At 40.9% G+C, this 24,890-nt stretch overlaps 1 protein-coding gene across 22 annotated transcripts in view; it reads left to right on the top strand.

Moving 5' to 3' along the window:
• The window catches only part of macf1a (microtubule actin crosslinking factor 1a), a 628,388-nt gene that overhangs the window by 379,920 nt on the left and 223,578 nt on the right, over nt 1–24,890 (top strand). For all 22 annotated transcript variants that reach the window (XM_085962506.1, XM_085962516.1, XM_085962528.1 and 19 more), the window contains 11 exons: nt 3,575–3,732; nt 5,197–5,375; nt 7,155–7,293; nt 9,267–9,460; nt 15,701–15,863; nt 16,295–16,378; nt 16,488–16,595; nt 16,724–16,822; nt 17,796–17,948; nt 20,121–20,209; nt 21,805–21,940. In XM_085962506.1, coding sequence (XP_085818632.1) covers nt 3,575–3,732; nt 5,197–5,375; nt 7,155–7,293; nt 9,267–9,460; nt 15,701–15,863; nt 16,295–16,378; nt 16,488–16,595; nt 16,724–16,822; nt 17,796–17,948; nt 20,121–20,209; nt 21,805–21,940 — 1,502 coding nt within the window. The remainder of the gene's footprint in view (nt 1–3,574; nt 3,733–5,196; nt 5,376–7,154; nt 7,294–9,266; nt 9,461–15,700; nt 15,864–16,294; nt 16,379–16,487; nt 16,596–16,723; nt 16,823–17,795; nt 17,949–20,120; nt 20,210–21,804; nt 21,941–24,890) is intronic.

A 24,890-nucleotide genomic window follows, 5' to 3' on the forward strand; every position in this document is an offset into this window, starting at 1 on the left:
CCAAGATTATGCCCCCTAGTTCTAGTCTCACCCATCAGTGGAAACATCCTCCCCGCATCCACCTGATCAAGCCCCCTCACAATCTTATATGTTTCGATAAGATCGCCTCTCATTCTTCTGAACTCCAATGAGTAGAGTCCCAACCTACTCAACCTTTCCTCATACGTCAACCCCCTCATCTCCGGAATCAACCGAGTGAACCTTCTCTGAACCGCCTCGAGAGCAAGTATATCTTTTCTTAAATATGGAAACCAAAACTGCACGCAGTATTCCAGGTGTGGCCTCACCAATACCCTGTATAACTGCAGCAAGACTTCCCTGTTTTTATACTCCATCCCCCTTGCAATAAAAGCCAAGATTCCATTGGCCTTCCTGATCACCTGCTGCACCTGCATACTAACTTTTTGTGTTTCATGCACCAGGAACCCCAGATCCCTTTGTACTGTAGCACTTTGCAGTTTCTCTCCATTTAGATAATAACTTGCTCTTTGATTTTTTCTGCCAAAGTGCATAACCTCACACTTTCCAACATTATATTGCATCTGCCAAATCTCTGCCCACTCACTTAGCCTGTCTATGTTCTTTTGCAGGTTTTTTATGTCCTCCTCACTCATTGCTTTCCCTCCCATCTTTGTATCGTCGGCAAACTTGGATATGTTGCACTCGGTCCCTTCCTCCAAATCGTTAATATAGATTGTAAAGAGTTGGGGTCCCAGCACTGACCCCTGCGGAACACCACTAGTTACTGATTGCCAGCCCGAGAATGAACCATTTATCCCAACTCTTTGTTTTCTGTTAGATAGCCAATCTTCCACCCATGCCAGTATATTACCCCCAATCCCGTGATTTCTTATCTTGATCAGTAATCTTGTGTGGAACCTTGTCAAATGCCTTTTGGAAGTCCAAATACACTACACCCACTGGTTCCCCTTTATCCACCCTGTATGTTACATCCTCAAAGAATTCGAGCAAATTTGTCAAACATGACTTCCCCTTCATAAAACCATGCTGACTCTGTCCCATTAAATTATGTTTATCCAAATGCTCTGTTACTGTTTACTTAATAATGGACTCCAACATTTTGCCAACCACACATGTTAGGCTAACTGGTCTATAGTTTCCAGCTTTTTGTCTACTTCCCTTCTTAAATAAGGGTGTTACATTAGCAGTTTTCCAATCTGCCGGGACCTTTCCTGAGTCCAGGGAGTTCTGGAAAATAGTCACCAATGCATCCACAATCCCTACCGCCACTTCTCTCAAGACCCTAGGATGTAGGCCATCAGGTCTGGGGGATTTATCCGCCTTAAGTCCCATTATTTTACCGAGTACCATCTCCTTAGTGATTTTAATCGTTTTTAGCTCCTCCCCCCCCTGTTTGTCCAGTGTTGGGATATTTTGTGTGTCCTCTACTGTAAAGACTGATACAAAATATTTGTTCAGCGTCTTTGCCATCTCCATGTTCCCCACCACTAGTTTCCCGGTCCCATCCTCTAAGGGACCAACGTTCACTTTAGCCACCCTTTTTCTTTTTATATAGCTGTAGAAACTCTTGCTATCTGTTTTTATATTTTTTGCTAGTTTACTTTCATAATCTATCTTCCCTTTCTTAATTAATCTTTTAGTTATTGTTTGCTGGCTTTTAAATGCTTCCCAATCTTCTATCCTCCCACTAGATTTGGCTACTTTATATGCCCTTGTTTTCAGTTGGATACTATCCTTTATTACTTTACTAAGCCACGGATGGCTGTCTTTTCTTTTATTCCCCTTTTTCCTCAGTGGAATATATTTATCTTGAAAGATGTGAAATATCTCCTTGAATGTAGACCACTGCTCTTGTACTGTCTTACACTTTAATCTGTTTTCCCAGTCCACTTTAGTCAATTCTACTCTCATACCTTCATATTCTATTCTCATACCTTCATAGTCACCACATAGCAGTGTGTACTATCTACAGGAGGCACTGCAGCAATTTATTACAAAAGAATTTGAGTATAAGAGTAAAGAGGTCTTACTGCAATTATATAGGCCCTGGTGAGACCACACCTGGAGCACTGTGTACAGTTTTGGTCTCTCTACCTAAGGAAGGATATACTTGCCATAGAGGGAGTGCAATGAAGGTTCACCAGACTGTTTCCTGGGATTGGGGGATTGCCATATGAGGAGAGATTGAGTAGATTAGGCCTATTTTCTCTCGAGTTTAGAAGAATGAGAGGTGATCGCATTGAAACATACAGGACTGAGGTGAGGAGAAATTTCTTCACTCAGAGGGTGATGAATCTTTGGAATTCTCTACCCCAGAGGGCTGTGGAGGCTCAGTCGTTGAGGATATTCAAGACAGACATCGATATATTTTTGAATATTAAGGGAATCAAGGGGTAGGGGGATAGTGCAGGAAAGTGGAGTTGAGGTAGAAGATCAGCCACGATCTTATTGAATGGCGGAGCAGACTCTAAGGGCCAAATGGCCTACTACTCCTCCTATTTCTTATGTTCTTAATTCACTAAGGCTTATTTGGCAGCACCTCCCAAATCAACGGCCTCCAAGGACACAAAACAAGAGTCCTAGAAGGACAAAGGCCACAGGTCCATGGAAGCACCATCACCTCCAAGTTCCCCTCCAAGTCACACACCAGTCTGACTTGGATATATATCGCGCCGTTCCTTCATATTCACTGGGTCAAAGTCCTGGAAGCCCCTACTTAACAGTATTGCAGGAGTACCTTCACCACAAGGACTGCAGCAGTTCAAGAGGATGATTCACTATCCCCCTCTCAAGGGCAACAATGGATGGGCAATAAATGCTTGCTTTTCCAGCGATGCCTGCATCCTAAGAATGAATAACAAAAAAAACCTAAAACTGCACAATGCTTAACAATTGAAGTAGAATCATACCAGAAGGTGTTGATAACCTTTTTTTCAGAAAGGTGTTTTAGTCTCTTGAAAATAGTCTCAGATGGTGAGTCATGTATCCTATTTAACCTTCTTTCTAGATGATACATTAGTACCCTCACCCATCCTAGCAGTGGTGCTTGTTGTAAAGATGTCCAGCTACCTGCTCTCGCTGTCGGTCAGAGATTAAAAATGTGTAAAGGAGAAAAAAGTAGGGAAAGGAGACCTTTATCTTTGTGAGACTGAGAAATTCTTCAACTCAAACTGTCTGTCAGTTTTAAAAAACTGAATAGTATTGCCTGCTGCGATATCAGCTATGAGTGAGATCTTACTAAACGTTTGTTGTGTTAATGCAGAAATAGTTGTGCTTGCACTATAACAATTTATTTTGAGGGGTAGGGTGCATCATAATTTTGGCCAGTCTTTAAGCCAAAGCTTTAAACTTCCAACTACCATTAGTCTTAACTTTTAGGACGCAAATTTGACTGGTGCAATATTGGTTCCTATAAGGAAATGGCTTCCCAATGATGGCTTTGAAAACTGACAAGCAAATTTAATGATTGTGTTCTTTTAAGAAGTTTGGTTATCTTTCTGGTTATGTCAATGATCAATGTGACTTAAAAATAGCAGAAGAGGTTGGGTTGCTTTCAAGTTTTATATTTAATTATCATGTGTTTGTTAAACAGAGGAGAAAGATGAGACATTGAGTAAGACATACATCTCAGAGCTGCAAAATATCTGCTTGCGCCTGGAAAAGTATAAAGACCGATTAATACGGAGGCTCCAGGCCTCAGTCGAAGGGGATGCCATGCAAGATAGTGCCTTCAGAATCGTTGAACAGGAGGTTTGTCTGATGCAATATGTATCTATAATATGTTGAAATTGATTAGTGGTCACAACAGTGTGTCAGTATTGCACTTGTGACAGGCATGGCACGTTACTCTAAGTTGGGCACCCATGGAATAAAAGACAGTGGCAGCATGGATATGAAATTGGCTAAGTAGTGGTGAACGGTTGTTTATTGGACTGGAGGAAGGTACACAGTGGGGTTCCCCAGGGGCTGGTACTAGGACCACTGCTTTTCTTGATGTATATTAATGACTTAGACTTGGGTGTACAGGGCATGATTTCAAAATTTGCAGATGACACAAAACTTGGAAGTATAGTGAACAGTGAGGAGGATAGTGATAGACTTCAAGAAGACATAGGCAGGCTGATGGAATGGGTGGACAAGTGACAGATGAAGTTTAACGCAGAAAGGTGTGAAGTGATGCATTTTGATAGGAAGAACGAGGAGATGCAATATAAACTAAAGGGTACGATTCTAAAGGGGGCGCATGAACAGAGACACCTGAGGGTATATGTGCACAAATTATTGAAGGTGGCAGGGCAGGTTGAGAAAGCGGTTAAAAAAGCATACAGGATCCTGGGCTTCATAAATAGAGGCATCGAGTACAAAAGCAAGGAAGTTATGATGAACCTTTTATAAAACATTGGTTCAGCCTCAACTGGAGTATTGTGTCCAATTCTGGGCACCACACTTTAGGAAGGATGTGAAGGCCTTAGCCAGGGTGCAGAAAAGATTTACAAGAATGGTTCCAGGGATGAAGGACTTCAGTTACGTGGGTAGACTGGAGAAACTGGGGTTGTTCTCCTTAGAGCAGAGAAGATTGAGAGGAGGGTTCTGAAGAAGGGTTTCGACCTGAAACATTGACTCTATTTCTCTCTCCACGGATGTTGCCTGGCCTGCTGAGTTTTTCCAGCATCTTATGTTATTTAAGATTGAGAGGAGATTTGATAGAGGTGTTCAAAATCATGAGTGGTCTAGACAGAGTAGAGAGAAACTGTTCCCATTGGCGGAAGGGTCGAGAACCAGAGGACACAGATTTAAGGTGATTGGCAGAAGAACCAAAGGCGACATGAGGAAAAACTTTTTTACACAGCAAGTGGTTAGGATCTGGAATGCAATGCCTGAGAGGGTGATGGAGGCAAATTCAATTATGGCTTTCAAAAGGGAATTGGATAAGTACCTGAAGGAAAAAAAATTTGCAGGGCTACAGGGAAAGGGTGGGGGGAGTGGGAGTGGGACTAGCTGAAGTGCGCTTGCAGAGAGCCAGCACGGGCTCGATGGGCTGATTGGCCGCCTCCTGTGCTGTAACTATTTTATGATTCTATAATGTATCGAGATAAATGCATGTGGAAAAACTTCTCAATTCTTGCTATCTCTTCTACAAATTATCCTTGTACTGTCAAATGAACTTTTCATAAATCTGTGTATTAATTATTTGATTACTTGCTGCTTTTACAGCACATGCAGCAGGAACTAGAAGGGTTGAAATCCGATCTGAATCAGGTGACGAAGAAATGTGAGGTTTTTTTCTACGAGTCTCCCTCTGCCACTAGTATCCCAGTGCTGCATTCGGAGTTGGACTTGGTGGTACAGAAGATGGATCAAGTACATTCATTGTCCTCCACCTACATGGACAAGTGAGTCTGAAATTGCTCAAAAAGAATTAAGTTGGAACAAAGCTGGGAATGGTTAAAAATATAATCAATTACTAAATGTGTATTTAAAAATGGCAACTTGATCATATTTTGATGGGCTGGCAGAAGTAGCATCTATGAACAGTCCGTATTTTTGTATCTGTAGGATTTTTTTGAAGACATTTTATTTCAGATAGAAAGGAGACTGATTGGCAGAATTTGAAAGCGATACAATCCAGTGTCTCCCAGTAAAGCATCTAGGGGTTATACTGAGAGCGATTATATAAAGGACGTAATCATAGAAGTTAAATGTACCCTTGTATCACTACTTTTTGTGTACACGCACAAGTGAATGGCAATCTAAAAAATGTGAAATGGTTAAATGACATTAATTGCGTGCACAAAGTTCAATCATTATTAATGCAATACATTTTTTTTTTAAAGAGTGACCACTACATCCTTGAAACTTATAACATTAATCTGACATATGTTGGAGTTTGATGAAGTCTTCTGCAGTAATTTGCAGCAAGGCAATTAGGTCAGCTTACAAGAAAGTTGTGTCTTACAGTAAATCTTCTTTCACACACTCTTTTTCCATTGATTTTTTTTTTAGTCGTTATCAGCAACTTGCATTTATGTAGAGCTCCTCATGTAAAAGAAATATCTCTGAATGTATCATAGGGAACAAGGAAGACTCTGAAATCAATGGATGGAAAATCATTGCACGTTTGCAATTTTCCAACAGGTGCCACTGGCAACACCAGGCCCCTCAATGTGCTAGATAATATATGAATGGAATTTAATCGGAAAAATGCTTTGATTTGAAGTGCTTCTTTGCTAAGAAAAAAAGTACAGTAAATCTGTAATGAAGTAAAAATAATATATGGCAATTAATAATTAATATATTCAAGAAGGAGTTAGATATATTTCTTAAGGCTAAAGGGGTCAAGGGATATGGGGAGAAGGCAGGGACAGGGTACTGAATTTGGATGATCAGCCATGATCTCATTGAATGGCGGAGCAGGCTCGAAGGGCCGAATGGCCTACTCCTGCTCCTATCTTCTGTTTCTATAATCGGTACTAATTATGGCAAATAAGGTTACCAGTAAAGCGTAGATGAGCCAAGAAAAATATCTAATAGTTCATGAAACATTAACTGCTGTCACATTGAATGATATTAGTTGCAAAGGCAAGTAGAATGTTGTGGTTTGTCGGCAGATCCACGGTATACACGTTCAGTGAAATGGTGTACGTTTATGCATTTGCCAGATCACACAGTGAGCTGTTGTGTTCAGATGTGGTCATGTAATTGTAAAACAAGCATAGAAGTAGTAGAAAGTTACCCAAAAATGGCAGCAGAGGTGATTCAAGCTTTAGATCATTGGGCTGTAGACAAAATCCATTCATGCTAAAATCTGTTTGCACACTCTTCCCTCTCTCAACACTCCCTTTCTATTTTTTAAATAATGAAGTGCATTGGTAAAGGTGTGGAAATGCACCGTGTACAAAATCAAGACTGAAGAAGCTGTGCAAGCTAAAGTTAGTTTGGTGAATGCTCTCTTCACACTTAGTCATTGATCTGTGACTGGATTTGCTGCAGGAAATGCTTGCTCCACTGAAGCATTCAAAGGCAAGTTAGATAGATTCCTGAATAATAGATGGAAGGGCACGAGTTTGCTGTGAGAAAAAAAATGTTAAATGGTCAGATTAGATCCTAAAAGGACTTCTTGTAAAATCGCCACTCTTATATTCTCATGCGTGAATGTTTTAAATTTCTTTTAGGCTGAAAACCGTGGATGTGATGTTGAAAAGCAGCCAAGGAGCTGAGATGCTGGTTAAAATGTATGAAATGAAGCTGAGTGAAGAAGATATAGTACCAGTAGACCAGGAGGCCACTGAAAAACACAGAACCGTATTACAGGTCAGATAGTTCTCAGTAATCAGAACAAGTAATTGGTGTGCATGAACACAATCCAACACTAATGCTTCTGGAAGACCTGGCAGCGCCTTTAGTATAGGAAAACGTCCCAAGGCACTTCGTAGGAGTGTAATCAGACAAACATTGACACTGAGCCAAAGAAGGTTTTAGGAGGGGTGATTAAAAGCTTGGTTAACGAGGTAGGATTTAAGGAAGATCTTAAAGGAGGAGAGAGAGGTGGAGAGGTTTAGGGAGGGAATTCCAGAGCTTTAGGGCTTTCACAGCAGCCAAGGGAGTGGGGGGTTGTGTAAGAGGCCAGAGTTGGAGAAATGTAGAGCTCGTGGAGGGTATTTGGGCTGGAGGAGGTTACAGAGATTGGGAGGGGCAAGACCATGAAGGAATTACAAAATAATTTTAAAATTGAGGTGGACCAGGAGCCCATGTAGGTCAATAAACGCAGGTGTGATGGGTTTGTGGGACTTGATGCGGGTTAGGATCCGGCCAGCAGAGTTTTGGCTGAGCTCAAGTTTATGGGGGATGGAGGATGGGAGACAAGCCAGGAGAGCTTTGGAATAATTGGGTTTGGAGCTAACAAAAACATGATTGAGGGTTTCAGCAGCTGCTGGGTTGGGGCAGGGGCAGAGACTGGCGATGTTACAGAGGTGGAAGTCGACATTCTTTGTGATGGTGAGGATATGGGGTCGGAAGCTCATCTCAGGGTCAGATAGGACACTGAGGTTGCGAACAGTCTGGTTCAGTTTCAGACAGTGGCCTGGGAGAGGGTTGGAATTGGTGGCCAGGGAATGGAGTTTATGACCGGGACAAAAAAAATGACATTGGTCTTCACAATGTTTAATTGGAGTAAACTGGGCTCAGGACGATGTCCGACAAACAGGCTAACACATAGGAGCAGTGGAGGTATTGAAATAGGTGGTGGTGAGGTAGAGCTGGGTGTCGTCAGTGTATATGTGGATCCTAACGTCATGTCTTCAGATTATGTCACCAAGGGGCAGTTTATAGATGAGCAATAGGAGGGGGGCCAAGCCTAGATCTTTGTGGAACTCCAGAGGTAACAGTGCAGGGGCTGGAAGAGAAGCCATTGCAGGCGAATCTCTGGTTATGACTGCATAGGTAAGAGTGGAACCAGGCATGGGCAGTCCCACTCAGCTGGACAATGGAGGAGAGTCGTTGGAGGAGGATGGTGTAGTCCACCGTGTCGAAATCTGCAGACACGTCGAGAAGGATGAGAAGGGATAGTTCACACAGTCGCATAGGATGTCATTTGTGACATTAATTAGGATCGTTTCAGCGCTGTGACAGGGCTGAAACCTGATTAGAGAGGTTCAAACGTTGGAGTTGCAGGGAAGATGGGCACAGATTTGGGAGGCAACAATATGTTCAAAGACTTTGGATAGGCAAGGTAGGTTGGAGATGGGCTAGGATTTGGCAAGGACAGAGGTCAAGAGTGGGTTTTTTGAGGTGGGAAAGTGATGGTATATTTGAAAGGGAAGGGGACAGTACCTAAGGAGAGGGAACCATTTACAATATGAGCTAACATGGGGGCCAGGAAGGTAAATTGGGTGGTCAGCAGTTTGGTAGGAATAGAGCCAAGAGAGCCTGAGGTGCTGTCTCGAGGACAAGGTACGTACAATCATGTTGATGGTCAATGATCACTGGTGGCAGTTTAGGGATTATCGATATGAACACATTTGTCCAACCAAGCGATTGTTCAAGCACACTATGTCACGTACGTCAGAGCATCTTTTTATTCTGAATTATTACGCCTATACCAATTAATGGTTATTGAATATGGTCATTGCACCAGTACTTGTAATGGAAGCACAAACTAGTAAATGAGGGCAACAAAACTGTGAAAGTAATTTTCTTTTGAACTTTTATTGATGTTTAACATTTAGACATTCTCGGATATTAGATATTTTCATACCAAAATAAAGTGTAACTTCTGTTACTTGCAGCAATGGCTTGATGATGTGAATGATAAACAGAATGTATTTTCCTCTTTGGAAGAGGAAATGCAGCGAGCAAATACTGTTTGCGAACATCTCTTCCACCTACACAATGAACGCAACTTGGACTTGGAACGATACCAAGAAAGGGCAGTACAGCTGAAAGATCGATGGCAAAATGTCTGCTCACAGATTGAGACCAGGTCAGTTGTCCTTTGAGTCCTGTAAAGGTTTTCAAATGTTTTGCAGTTTTTTTGGCTTTGAAGAAGTCTTAATTTAAAAAATTATCAGCCCCATCTTCTTCACTGATGCAGACTTTATTTGCTGCTTTTGTATTTTCCCACAAAAGGCCCACTTTAAGCAAATCTGTTCATTCAGCCCATCTTTGTCATCTTCTGGTTGATGTCGGTTCTCTGGTTTAAGATCTGCATGGAAAAAAATTAATTATTTCTTGAGTCTCAATATTGCTTGCATTGTTTTCTGATAATCAGTAAATGGAGATTTGCAAAATAGATGGCAGAATATCTCTCTGCTATTTGTTGGCAAGATTTTTTCCCCTATTCTAACTCATTCTTTCCTAGGACAAAACTTTGGAACCCCTATGTCACTCAGTCTATTCTTCCCTTGGTTACCTCCTGATTTACCCAATCTTCTATTACAAACGTTGGTCTTTCACATTGATTACTTAGCAATTTAAACAAAAAGGCAAAAAATCACCATAAAGATTAATTATCATTGTACTTGTGCCATGGCCATTATATGAACTATGTGAGGAGGCTTCTCCCAATAATATCTGATCTGACTGGTGCTCCAAGCCAACCTGAACATATAGCTCTTCACAGTCCCACTAGCAATGCCTGGACTACTTTCTGTAATCCTAATGGTATATGATAGCCACATATAAAACGCCTCTCCAGTTTGTCCCTTTTTTTTTTGACCTAGTGCTAAATTGAAGCTGTTAAGCTAAATGTTATGCTACATGTTATTTTGGCCATTCACTCAAATTCTCTGATACTGCCTCTGGTAGAAAACTATGGTGTGGCCCGTGTTGATGAGCTGGAGTCCAAGCTTCAAACACTGAGACACATCAGGGAGGGGGAGCGTTACCTGGACGCTGTGTTCCAGGAGGCAGTCACACCCCTTAGATTAATTAATTCAAATTTAGTCCGTGGTCAGGGACAGGTGGGTGTGACTACGAACGAGGCAGGTATGGGGACCCAGGAGGTAGTGGTGGAGGAGCCTCAGCCGTTGCTCTTGTCCAACAGTTACGAGGTTCTTGCTCTCTGTGTGGGCGAGAGCAGGGACTGCAGTGAGGATGAGCAAACTGACCACAGCACCGTGGTACAGGGAGCCATTCAAGTGGGGGTAGCAAAAAGAAATGTGGTAGTGGTAGGGGATAGACACTTGTCTGCAGCCAAGAGCATGAGTCCCGAAGGCTGTGTTGCCAGGGTAAAGGACATTTTCTCTGGGCTGGAGAGGAACTTCGAGTGGGAGGGGAAAATCCAGTTGTCATGGTCCATGTAGGTAGGACAAAGAAAGAGGTTCTGCTGAGGGAGTATGAGCAGCTAGGGGCTAAATTAAAAAGCAGAACCATAGAGGTAATAATCTCTGGATTACTACCTGAGCCACGTGCAAATTGGCATAGGGTAAATAAGACCAGAGAGATGAACGAGTGGCTCAAAGATTGGTGTGGGAGAAATGGGTTTCGGTTCCTTGGGGCACTGGCACCAGTACTGGGATAAGAGGGAGCTGTTCCGTTGGGACGAGCTTCATTTGAACCAGGCTGGGGCTGGAGTCCTGACAAATCGAATAACTAGGGCTGTAGATAGGGCTTTAAACTAAATAGTGGGGGGGGGGGGGGGGAGATACGCTGAGCAGAAATTAAAAAAGTCAAAGAAAAATGAGACAGCAAAAGTGCAGGGTAGCGATGGGGGTAATAACCAGAGTGTGACCGGAAGGGACAGAGCATATACACATAAGAGTGCATCAGAAAGAGGGGTCAGATTAGGGAAAAATGGTAAAAAGACAAAATGAAAAGCTCTATATCTGAACGCATGCAGCATTTGTAAGGGGGGATTCTTTTAACTGGTTTAAGGTAATTTTCCTGGTCTTGCAGCCTTTGCCTGCACTCTGACCAATTCCAAATAAACCAATTTTAAAACAGCGGTTTCGAATCGTTACCCCACCTTCCAGTTCTGACTGTAGGACTTATAATTAATGATATTAAAACGGACACGTGGTTTGGATGAGAGAAAAATCAAGCTTTATTAACTAAAAGAAACTATAATCAAAGTATCAAACTATACCACACGAACACAGTAATTACAGTAAAATTGCTTAAATGGGGGAATGCAGACGGCAAAAACGAGGGGTAAGTGACTACAATGTTGATTAAACAATCTTAGCAATATCCCCTTAATTACCATCCCCCAAACTCCTTACTAGGTTGCTTTGCTGAGAAGTCAGAAACTCTGCTCACATGTGGTCCAGCGAAGTGAGAGAGAGAGAGAGAGGCTCACCTGTGGTCCCAGGAAGTAAAGAGAGCGATAGCTTCTCAGGAGCTATCATATATACCTTGTGAGCCCCCTCCCCCCTCTGCTGTTTGCCTGTCTGGAAAATTCGCACCCAAAAAGTTCCAATTCACAAGAGAAAAGCTGTGATTGGCTAACTCAAAGTGGTTGGACTGGGTTAGTGTGTCTGCACTGTGGGGCTGAAATGTTCCCGCCCACATCCGGAGCCCACCTGGGCTAAAACAAAAGGGAAATTCAACTGCTCTATTGTCCAGAATGATGAGTGATTTAAACCTCATTCATTCTTAAACTGTTGCCTTTCAAAAGTCCATTTCAGGGTTTCAATGTCTCATTGACTGTGTGTGCCTTGAATTGCTGTGTAAACATAGCAGTTACAAATCGATTGTCCTGCGGTCAATTCTCAAGTGGGCAATTGCTTAAGTCAATAAACAACTTCAAGTGCTTCTGAAGGGAACCTCCCTTTGATTGGCAGGCCTGACTCACAGCCACTGTATCCTCCCACTTTATACACACAGGCAACTCGAGCTGCTTGCTGCTCCTTTTGCCATGCTTTCTGTGGCCATTTTAAAACCTTTTGTGATTGCCCAAACTCCAGGGAACGATTATTAATAAAAGCACTGTCTTCAGGTGTGTGAATATTTTCCACAGAATTCCTCGACTCCCGTGTTGTCCACGTTCTTTCCATCTCAGAACAGTCTTTTTTTGCGGTTCTAGGCACATTTTAAAACACTGCAGACCAGTCACATCACCCAATTCTTCGTCCACGATGTGGACCAATATTTTCAATCTTCAGGGAAATAGGGGAAATTTTGCAACCCCTACACATTCATAACAAGATAGATGAGTTGACAGCACAAATAGAAATAAATGGGTAAGATCTGATAGCCATTACAGAGACGTGGTTGCAAGGTGACCAAGGCTGAGAACTGAATATTCAGGGGTATTTGCCATTTCGTAAAGATAGACAGAAAGGAAAAGGAGGTGGTGTAGCTCTGTTAATAAGGGATGAGATCAGTGCAGTAATGAGAAATTATATTGGCCTAGAAAATCAAGACGTAGAATCAGTTCAGGTGGAGATAAGAAATAATAAGGGTAAGAAGTCACTGGTTGGAGTGGTCTACAGGCCCCCAAACAGTAGCCACACTGTACGACAGAGTGTAAATCAAGAAATAATAGAGGCTTGTAAGAAAGGTACGGCTATAATCATGGGAGATTTTAATCTTCATATTGATTGGACAAAGCAAATGGGCAAAGGTAGACTTGAGGAAGAGTTCTTAGAGTGTATACGGGATGGTTTCTTGGAACAATACATTGTGGAACCAACCAGGGGGAAGACTATTTTAGATCTGGCAATGTGTAACAAGGTTGGATTAATTAATGATCTCGAAGTGATGGATCCTCTTGGGAAGAGTGATCATAGCATGGTAGAATTTCAAATTCAGTTAGAGGGTAAGAAAGCTAGAACTCAAACTAGTGTCCTGAACTTAAACAAAGGTAATTACAAAGGTATGAAGGCAGACTTGATTAAAATGGACTGGGAAAATATATTACAGGGTAAGACTGTAGAAAAGCAGTGGCAAACATTTAAGGAGATATTTCATAACTCTCAGCAAAGATATATTTCAGTGAGAAAGAAAGACTCTAAGAGAAGGATGAACCATCCATAGCTAACTAAGGAAGTAAAGGATGGTATCAAATTGAAAACAAAAGCATATAATGTTGCAAAGAATAGTGGAAGGCCAGAGGATTGGGAAATTTTTTTAAACCAGCAAAGGACGACTAAAAAAATGATAGAGAGAAGATAGCTTATGAGAGTAAGCTAGCAAGAAATATAAAAACAGACAGTAAGAGCTTCTACAGGTATATAAAAAGGAAGAGAGTAGCTAAAGTAAACATTGGTCCCCTAGAGGATGAGTCAGGGAAATGGCGGAGACTTTGAACAAATATTTTCTATCGGTCTTCACGGTAGAAGACACTAAAAGCATCCCAAAAATGGATAATCAAGGGGCAATTGGGGTGGGGGAAACTTAAAACAATCACTATCACTAGAGAGAAAGTACTAGGCAAACTAATGGGACTAAAGGTAGACAAGTCCCCTGGACCCGATGGCCTGCATCCTAGAGTCTTAAGAGGTGGCTGCAGAGACAGTGAATGCATTGGTTGTAATCTACCAAGATTCCCTGGATTCTGGAGAGGTCCCAGTGGACTGGAAAACTGCAAATGTAACGCCCCTATTTAAGAAAGGGAGACAGAAAGCAGGCAACTATCGACCAGTTAGCCTAACATCTGTCATTGGGAAAATGCTGGAGTCCATCATTAAGGAAGTGGTAGCAGGACATTTAGAAAATCATAATATAGTCAAGCAGAGTCAACATGGTTTTATGAAAGGGAAATCATGTTTGACAAATTTGCTGGAATTCTTTGAGGATGTAATGAGCAGGGTGGATAAAGGGGAACCAGTAGATGTGGTGTATTTGGATTTCCAGAAGGCATTCGATAAGGTGCCACATAAAAAGTTACTACACAAGATAAGAGCTCACGGGGTTGGGGGTAATATATTAGCATGGATAGAGAATTGGCTAACTAACAGAAAACAGAGAGTCGGACTAAATGGGTCATTTTCAGGTTGGCAAACTGTAACTAGTGGGGTGCTGCAGGGATCAGTGCAGGGCCTCAACTATTTACAATCTATATTAATGACTTGGATGAAAGGACCGAATGTAATGGAGCCAAATTTGCTGCTGATACAAAGATAGGTGGGAAAGCAAATTGTGTGGAGGAGGCAAAGAATCTCCAAAGGGATATAGACAGGCTAAATGAGTGGGCAAAAATCTGGCAGATGGAATTTAATGTGGGAAAATGTGAGGTTATCCACTTTGATAGGAAAAATAAGAAAGCAAATTATTATTTAAATGGGGAGAGATTACAAAATGCTGAGGTACAGAGGGATCTGGGGGTCCTTGTACATGAATCACAAAGTTAGCATGCAGGTACAGCAAGTAATTAGGAAGGCAAATGGGGTGTTGGCCTTTATTGCAAAGGAAATGGAGTATATAAGTAGGGAAGTTCTGTTACAACTGTACTGGGTGTTGGTGAGACCACACAGAGTACTGCATACAGTTTTGGTCTCCTTATTTAAGGAACGATATACTTGTATTGGAGGCAGTTCAGAGAAGGTTCACGAGGTTGATTCTGGAGAAGAAGGGGTTGTCTTATGAAGAAAGGTTGAGCAGGTTGGGCCTATACTCATTGGAGTTTAGAAGAATGAGAGTGGATCTTATTGGAACATAAGATTCTGAAGGGGCTTGACAGGGTAGATGCAGAGAGGATGTTTCCCCTCATGGGGGAATCTAGAACTAGGGAGCATAATTGGGTTGTGAATCTTTGGAATTCTCTTCCCCAGAGAGCTGTGGAGGCTGGGTCATTGAATATATTTAAGGTGGAGATAGACACATTTTTGAACGCTAAGGGAGTTGAGGGTTATGGAGAGCGAGCAGGGAAGTGGAGTTGAGGCCAAGATCAGATCAGCCATGATCTTATTGAATGGCGGAGCAGGCTCGAGGGGCCAAATGACCTACTCCTGCTCCTACGTCTTATGTTCTAATGACGCCTTACGTACAGCAGAGTAGGGGTGTTGACCATAAACCTTTTGTTCAGCCACTTCACTTCACCCTTTCCCTGCGGCCATGTTCGCGCCCGGGTGGCCCTGGAGATGGAGCACGCGGTGTCCGCCGGCGCGCTTGAGTATTTCCGCGACCGGTGGGCGCCGCGGGGACTGGAGTGCATTATCAACCCGGAAAACCAAATTTTAATTTGATTTGTTAAGTTTTAGTTGAACTTTTGTTTATTTACAGTTCAATTGGGTTTTTTTTGGGTCCAAATAAAAGAGTACCCTTTCCCTGCACTGTACAGAGAATCTGAATTGGAAAGCATTGGAGAATTGCTAAAGAATTACAGGGGCTGTCATCAGTCGCTGATTGATTGGATCGAGGAAACCACTGCACAGCAAGAGAAGATGGAGCCAGGCAAGGCTGAAGATACCAAGGTCCTGTCAGAGCAGCTTAGTCAACAAACGGTAAGAAGAACTGCATCCACTGTAACACATCAGTCTCCATCAATAACACCAACAGTAGTGCATGAAATGATGTATTGTTTGTTAAAATAGAATGAACTAGCTAACTAGAGGGTTGCCAAGGGAATGTACACCACAAAAAAGTACTGGATTTATAATGCAAAAAAAATCAAAAGGTCTGTGTCTCCTTTCCTACAGCTTACCTTCAATGTTGATTCCCTAACTTGTGCTTTTCCCTTCTGCCCCCTTTCTAAATTTCTTCGGGCCCTTGTTACTCCATAATTTTGAACTTCCATACTTCACATGTTCCTAAATATTAAGAATGGTGTGGTAACTGTGAGTAAATTACATAAAACTGTCAATAAACTTGCTCTTAACCTCATTGTATTTTATACAATGAAATATGAGGATTCAAATTATTTATTTTGTTTTAGGCATTGGTTGCTGAGATTGAAAAGAATCAAGCTGAACTAGATGAATGCCAAAATCTGTCTAAACAGTACTCTGTATCTGTAAAGGTAAGCTTTCACATTTATGACACTTTTGGCATTAAAAAGTATAAACCAGACTCCCTTTCCTCTGTTGAAATGCAACAGGATTTAAAATAGCCTCGCTTGATTTCCCTAGGATTATGAACTGCAGTTGATGACCTACAGAGCTTTTGTTGAATCTCACCAAAAATCACCTGTAAAGCGCCGGCGAATGCACTCCTCCTCAGATGTCATAACCCAAGAGGTGGGAAAACATTTTGAACAATAGAAGTAAATTAGAATCATCTTTGCTGTCGATACTCATATTTTTAATTTAATAGTTAAGTATTACAGCTTTTATCCCTAATTAATAGCCTCTTTTCCTCTCTCTAGTTCATGGACCTCCGAACCCGGTACACAGCACTAGTGACCCTAACGACTCAACATGTGAAGTACATCAGTGATGCTTTGAGGCGACTGGAGGAAGAGGAGGTAAGGGAACAAAGAAAATAGGGACAAGGTTACAGGTTTTACATAAACTTAAAGACATTGGCATATTTGCAGTAGGATAATCCAGCTTCTTCAAACGTTAATTATAGAAGCAGTAGTATTGCAGTCAAGACATTATATTAAACCCAAGGAGTTTCAGATTTCAACCAAAGCACTAGTTGATTGACAAATCAACCAGAAATATATGTCTGTGTACAGTGAATATCTTGACTTCTGAGCCACTCTGCTCAATGGAACATGGTGTCCTGTTGAAATAAGGACATCCTAGCTGCTGAGAAAGACATTTGGTGTGGGGGAGGAGGGCGCGGCGGCAACATTCATGTAGCGCCCAGAATGGGCGCGAAGTCAGCGGAGCGACCGCCCTGCCCACCCTTTGGTGCTAGTGTGAGGCCAGAGACATTTTGAAGCCTTGGCTTCATTAGTATGCGGCAAGCTGTGGCCGCCAAGCGAGTGCCCCACTGCAGCTCGCCGGTTCACGGGGGGAGGAGGGGAAGAAGGGGTGGGGAGTAATCCCCCCCAAAAAAGGGGGAGGCCTCGAGCAGACCAAAGGGTGCCAAATTTAGATTATCCATGATGCAATCCAAATTTTACATATTTAGTCACTGATGGTTACTGTGTAAAATTAGTATCTGTTCATTTTGTTACACTTGGAACAGGGTTTACAGCCTGAAACAATTCTGAATCTGTCCATAGGATCTCTTTTTTAAAAACAAATACAGTTATGCTGGCAATCGTAGAATAATACAACACAGAAGGCCGCCATTCTGCCCATTGTTCCTGTGCCGGCTCTTTGAAAGAGCAATCCAATTAATCCCACTCCCCTGCTCTTTCCCCATAGCCCTGAAAATTTTTCCCTTTCAAGTATATATCCAGTTCCCCTTTGAAAGTTACTATTGAATCTGCTTCCACCACCCTTTCAGGCAATGTATATCATCCTTTTTATTCCTGACTATAGAAAGTTGTTGAGGAGGAGAAACAGGAACGTGTTGAAAAAATGAAGGAGCTCCTAGGCTGGGTTTTGAACACTAGTCAGATCCTAAAAAGCAGGAACATTCTACCAGAAGAGGCAGGCCTGGGAGCCATTGAACAATCTTTTTGTGAGCAGCAGGTACGTGAATGTCTGTCAGAATGTAAATTATCAAGATTAAAAAGAAAAACTGCAAATGCTGAAAATCTGGTACAAAAACAGAAAATGTTCCGAATAAACAATAGATCCATCGGCATCTGAAGAAGGTAACGATAGACCAGCATTTCAGGTGTTGACCTTTCATCAGAACTGATGTTAGGGCCTCACTCACACACTCCCTGCCTGCCTGTAAATACAGGAAACTTTGGTTTATCCGGAGGTTAACTGTCCGGAATGCTCGAGCCACCGGCAAAAATCAGGAGCCGTTTCGGTAGGTTTTTTTCTTTTCGTTGCTTTTTTTTCACCAGTCAGGCTCTGCAAGGTCTCGCTGAAGCTGTTGCTAAGCTACAGAGATGCTTGCAAGGTACGGCTGACTGTTTAGAAGCTGTTGCTAAGCAACAGGGTTTGTTGCCAGATACGGAGCTCAAAATCTCCATATGTTTCAACATTAATGCTGGTTTGTCCGGCAGTTTTGATGGGACGGCAACAGCTCGGTCCCGTTGGTGCCGGATAGCACAAAGTTTCCTGTAGCAGGGTCGAAGGATCTGGGGAGTCGAGAATCCTCCCTTAGTTTGTTTCAACATATGTGTAAAGGGACCAATAATGAGGCAGTAATCTATCTTGTTTTAAATAATTTTAATTTGTATACTGAGTATTCCATGTCACCTTTTTCAAAACTGTATTTTTGTAAAATACCAAAATCTTGACCAGGACACGGGAGAACTCTTCTTCAAATGTGCTATGAGATCTAACTAAAGCTAACTATAGATACGTTGATGCTGCTTTTTTTTGTTTTTATTTCTTCAGAAGTAACATTTTGTATATATGTTGAAAACAATCCTACTGGTTTTTAAGTTATTTTTTCTCCTTCCCTTCCACTGGGGTAGCCATGGCTTTCACTGTACTCCCACTAAGAGGTGATACAGAAATCTTGTTCTTGAGCTTCTGTCATTGCTGCTGTTGCAATAGCCATTAAGCAGAAGAAACTTGCATATTACCACATTCTCCAGACACTTCAAAGTACTTCAGTCAATGAATTACTGTCAAAGTGCAGTCACTGTTATGTAGACAGACATGCACCCAATTCACACACAGCAGGCGCCCACAAACTGTGAATTAGATGAATGACCAGTTAAACTATTTTTAGTGTGTAGTTGAGGGATAAATCTTGACCAGGACAAGGGAGAAATGTGCTACAAGATCGAAGCAGGCACAGATTGTGATTATGCTCTCAAGTCCTGAAGTGGGGCTGATATCCATGACCACCTGAATCCGAGACAGGAATACTACTAACTGAGCCAAGCTGAAGCGCCATTATATTAAGAGGTGCACAAGAGCAGCTTGAGATTTGCCATTATTCCTTCTGAGGAAGAGATTGATTTCTGCTCATCTCTTCCACATATTTGAGCTGCTGAAATTAGGAGAGAACGTTCAGGGAACTGAACTGATGCTCTCCAACATCGTGCAACTGTGCAGCTATATTCTGTGCAACCGCATCGCACCAACCATCAGTTTTAATGCTGGAGTTTGAAGCAGTTTTCCTGTGATCAAAATACTGTTTAGTTAGCTTGCTTGCTTAGCTTAGTTCTTGTGCATGCATGTTCAACGTTAGAGAATTACTCCTTGTTTTTATAAATGGGGTTTAATATGCCCTGTTTTTAAACTGATTCTGCACATGTGCGAAGCTGCATTTTCTAATGTGCATTTGAAATTGATATAATAACTTCTTAACAAAAAAAGCAAATGAGAAAACTGATTTTCTAATGACTAGAAACTGTAAGTAATGACATTACATACTGGTTGTAATCTGCTTGAAGTCAGTGTTGTTCACTAGCCATGTCTGATCTCAATCCTTGTGTGCGTGTATACTTTAACCATTTTGTGCTTTTGTTAGTTAAATGGTAAGAAGAAAAGCAGAGTGTGCGATCATCTTGATCATTGAATACGTTACTTTCCTTGTTTACTGAATTATTAAGTAAATGTACATGTGAAGTATATTTACCTGTATTGTGTGAGCATATGTAAGCCATTTTCTCTGTTGCCGTAGCGACACCTGTGGCTAGTTAGCAATTTCTATTGGACAACACTGTTCTAAGTCAAAGCGAGTTAACAAAGCAGAAAAACAAAGCCTAAAAAAATGTATTTATGATATAGGTAATTACTGAAGAACTCCATGCCAAGAAAGATGAAGTAGCAGAGGTGATCAAAACAGCACAGATTTTTCTTGCCAAGCATGGGAACAGGTTAGTTGGTGTATACTTCACATTTATATTGGAACATAGTTGCTACCATGACAACACATCACTAAAATGGCACAGCTGGGAAAGGAAAAGATCTGTTTCCCCTCTTTATTATGTATAGGTGTGGAAAATTAGATTGCATAAGTTGCAATTCCTGCTGAGATCATGGTTTTAAGCAAATGTGCAAAATAATTTCTTGTGAAGGAAGTTCTATTGTAGTCCTTGAAAAGACTGCCCAGAAAAGAACATGTGTTTTCCACATCAACAGATGAGCAAAGTAACCCCATTTACCACTTTACACAATCAGTTAATTAGTAATGCGGATACTGGAATTGGCAATCTATACTTTAACGTTTAGAGAAAAAATGTGGATGGATAAATTTTAGAAATAATTATAGTTTGGCCTTTAAAACTGTGCATTTATTGAAATTACCAGAATTTGATCTGCAGTATATAAACATATTGCCAGATCCTGGCGTGCTGAATAGATGTGTTGAATAAGCTGAATGCTATGTAGAGCAGTGTATCTATGGGGTCATTTACTGCCTAACATCATCTTCCCATTACTGTGTAAATGTAATTTGGCCCAGACTTCTTTCCATTAGTTATATTTTCAGTAGTGCTAACACATAAAAGTGTTTGTGAATTTTCCATTGTGTTATTAATTCAAAAATATACTTGTGTTCAATATCTAATTCAACTAGTTTGGAAGAATTCCAAGATGCGAAGTTTATCGTGCAAAGTAAAACAATCCTCTATTTGTATTCCAGTGTAGCTGAATTAAAGGATCCTTCAGGCCATAGAGAGCTGAAATCTGGTCTACAGAAAAATAAATATATTTCCAGGGCATAAAAGGTTGCCTCCCTGCATTTCCCTGCTTTGCTCAAAACATTACATTTATCTGGCAAGTGTTTGTGAACTCCTTTTCCCTGGGTTTCCAATGTGTAAAAAGATCTTTACATATTTTGAAATGACTCTTAAGCTACAAAAATGGATCGCCTCCCGGACCAGTAAAAGTTTGAAAGGGAAACTTGTGTTTTATCTGCAACCCTACCGTGCAAGGGGGTACAACGTAAAAACTGACTAGTTACATACCTTGACATCTACTTCTCTGTCACTACAGCTTATAGTCAAACGCTCAATGAAACTGGAGCTTGCTGTTTTCAAGGCCAACTGCGTAGTTCAATTTTTTATTGGCTCGTGTCTTTCAGACCCAACTGAAATAACTTTTAAAAAATGTAGGCAGGGTTTTCCATTTGTTCTCTTGCCAGACTCTGAATTTCCTATCTATTAAAATGAATGGTGGAAAATTGCAGACTGGTGAGTGCACAAGTGGAAGGCCATGGCCATAATATCCATGTTAAAAGAAGAGGGAAGTGTGCAAACTGGTTCAGTATAAGTGCTATTAAGCCATCTGACCAAATGGAGTCCTACTAAGTAAGAAGTTTTGGAAGAATCCCGTGTAAAGGGTTAGCGATCCGATTTTCTTCTCCCTTTCTCTTGCCCTCCATCCCTCTGCCTGTGCACCACCCCCCCCCCCCCCCCCCAACGCAGACAATGTTAACTGATAAACACTTAACCGACAATCTTCTTTACAGGATGTCTCTGGAAGAACAGCAACAAGTGACATCACAATTGAACGCGCTAAAAGAAACATACGGTCAACTGTGTGAGCAGTCTGCAGAACAACTCCAGCAACTACAGAGTAAACTCACTCAGGAAGTGCAACGCAAGGTACACTTTGGGGGATCAAAACATTGTTTTCGAATTAATATTTCAAGTATCTTTTTATTGCTTCATTGGATAACTTGACCAGTGTGGATCAGTGTTTGAATGTATTTGTGAATGTATAAATGAACATAAATTACATTGCATGGTATGTTTTACCTGTAATAGCACGGAGTGAACTTCATTACTCACATGTACATCAGTCTACTCATCGCATAAAGACAATTTTGCGTTTCTCAGCCAATTAGCTCCAATTCAGTAATGCTAGCTTTTGATGTGCTACACTTCGTAATTCATTGCTTTAATGCTTTGCCTTACTTGTGTCTCTTTCCAAAGTGTGTACCCAAGTGCTTGCTTAATTTGTAGTGAGAACTTATGCTAGATAATCGATCAAGCTAATCCTAGTTCACGTTTAAAGAATTCCCATTTTATAATTTGGTGAATGTCATTCAGCGAACACATACTGCTTTTGGTGTAAATTAAAAAGAAAGAAAGAACTTGTATTTACATAACGTCTTTCACAACCTCCGGATGTCCCAACCCACTTTATAGCCAATTAAATATGTTTGAAGCGTAGTCACTGTTGTAGGGAAATGTGGCAGGCAATTTGTGCACATCAAGGTCCCACAAACAGCAATGAAATAATGACCAGATCATCTGTTTTAGTGATGTTGGTTGAAGGATAAATATTGGTAAAGGCACCAGGAAGAACTTGCCCTGCTCTTCTTTGAATAGTGCCATGGGATCTTTTATGTCTACCTGAGATGGCAGATGGGGGCCTAGGTTTTGTGCCTTAATCCAAATTAATAATGGAGTGCTGAGCATATTTGATGAATCCTGGTGTGTAAAGTCCACTTCTAACCAAGGAGATAACTGTACATTGTCTGAGAAACATAAACTGAATTTGTTCAGACTTCATGTTCATTGCTGCTTCATCAGTGCATGACTGTGTGTGTGGAAATGAGAATGGTGTAATCATTAGGTTTCCTTGTTCACTACTGCTCTTCCAAAGTTTCTATCTTATTGTCTGTTTAATTTGTCCTTTCTAGGATATTATATATAGATATGTTGCCTTGTGTACAGTGATGCACTGTGAAATAGAACCCGATATTATAAATTGTAATTGTGAGAATACCACATAATATGGAACAAATCTATTTTATTGATATTTCAGCATTTTTAAAGGTTTTTTGTAATTAATTCATGATAAATAGCCAATCTTCAAACCTACCTTCCCTGCATCATTCAGGAAAGGAGGAGGGTGGGTATCTAATCTCGTTCTTGCTTCACTGTAGAAGGGAACCATGTTTGAAGTATGGTATAATCTTTGCTTGCTGTCAACAGCATAGTGCGATCATTGTCAAGTCTGAATTTCCATGACAAGTTGAGCATGATGTGTCACTATGAATTTCCTGTGAATAATTGTGTCAAATTAACCAGCATCCTTGCTTACAACTCAAAACTAACCCTTCTGAAATAGAAGATGGATTAAAATTTGATACAAAAAACCCCCCATAAAAGCCGCATGCTGGACCTAACAACAAGCTTACACTCTGTGTGTGACACTGCTGAAATACTCGCATTAGCTCTGTTTTGCTGCTGGCAAGCCTCCGTTGCTGGTAAGTAAATGTTTTTGTCTTTTCCTGTTCTAAATTTGTTATATTGTATCTTTGTCACATATTTCTGTATTTGTCCATTGTGCCTGTGCATTTCTGATCAAAATATTAGATAATAGCAAATAATTAATAACACTCCAAATAAAAGTCAGCAACAGTTTACTTAAATTGTAATGCACTGTCAAATTTATATATTTCTATATATATTGTCTTAAACTGAACATAAATGTTTTATACTGCTTCTCCAATCCCCCACACAAATGGTTGTAAAAAGCTTTCCAACAAGTCTATGCTTATTTGAGATACCCACCACCTTCCTACTGTTGGATGTGGCTTCGTGGCTCGATATCATGAGGGAGGCTCCTATACTTCCTAACTAGGAAGAAGGGAAAATCAGTGTGCCCAAGGACAAGGAGCAGGCTGGCTGAATACCCTCTTGATCAGGAATTGGTATATGATATGTGAGGTAAAATGAAAGGGGAAACAAATGGTGGAGCATTTTCATAAATATAGTCCCAGACTTGATCTGTTTGCCATCATCTTTAACATAGGAATCCAATTATAATGAATTCAGGTACAGTGTTTAAAAAAAACTGCAGCATTCCAGTTCACTTATATAACTGAATGGATTAACATTCCTGTTACAATAAAGTAACTACCCATTGAAATTAAAAATGTGTGCTAATCTATTGTTTAGTCTGCAGAAAGAAATTAAATCCATCTCACAGATCAGTGGAAAACCGTGCCTGAGGTCTGAACCCATTTACTTTCTGTCCAAGCAATGACTGAATCTTGTTAGAATTCAGTATAAACGTTGCTTAGAATTGCAGCTTTAAGCTGCCTTGAGTACCAGATGTTCTGAAACATGTTGTGAAACTCCAGATACTATTGCATTTTGATGTAGTGATCTGAATTTCATTCTAAAAGGGTTACACTGCATTAAATAAACAGTGTTGTAAGGAGTAATCCATTTTATATAACCCCTTTCTGGCTTGCAGATCCAGTACTCCCGATGACTAAAGAAGTCTTTAGACAGAGATTCATTCAAAAGTTGACACATTACAAGAGTGCTGAAATTCTATTAACTATTTTATTAGGACAAAATATTATCTGTTACGTTTGATGTGTTGCTTGCTTTTTGTGCGATGCTTTGAGCTCACTATTTCCATCCCACGATACCACAAGTTTGGAGGTAATATAGATAAGTTATTCACTCCACGTGTACTGTCTAATATCTATTTATATCTTTGAATTCCTTTGAAGTTTTGAGAACACGTACACCAACATTTACAACAAGTGCATAAAGTGCTATTTCATAGTTCAGAAGTATCCAGCATCAG

The sequence above is a fragment of the Somniosus microcephalus genome, chromosome 20, assembly GCF_052327205.1.
Source record: "Somniosus microcephalus isolate GS21.2 chromosome 20, FLI_Smic_1.0, whole genome shotgun sequence".
In the NCBI taxonomy this organism is placed as follows: Eukaryota; Metazoa; Chordata; class Chondrichthyes; order Squaliformes; family Somniosidae; genus Somniosus; species Somniosus microcephalus.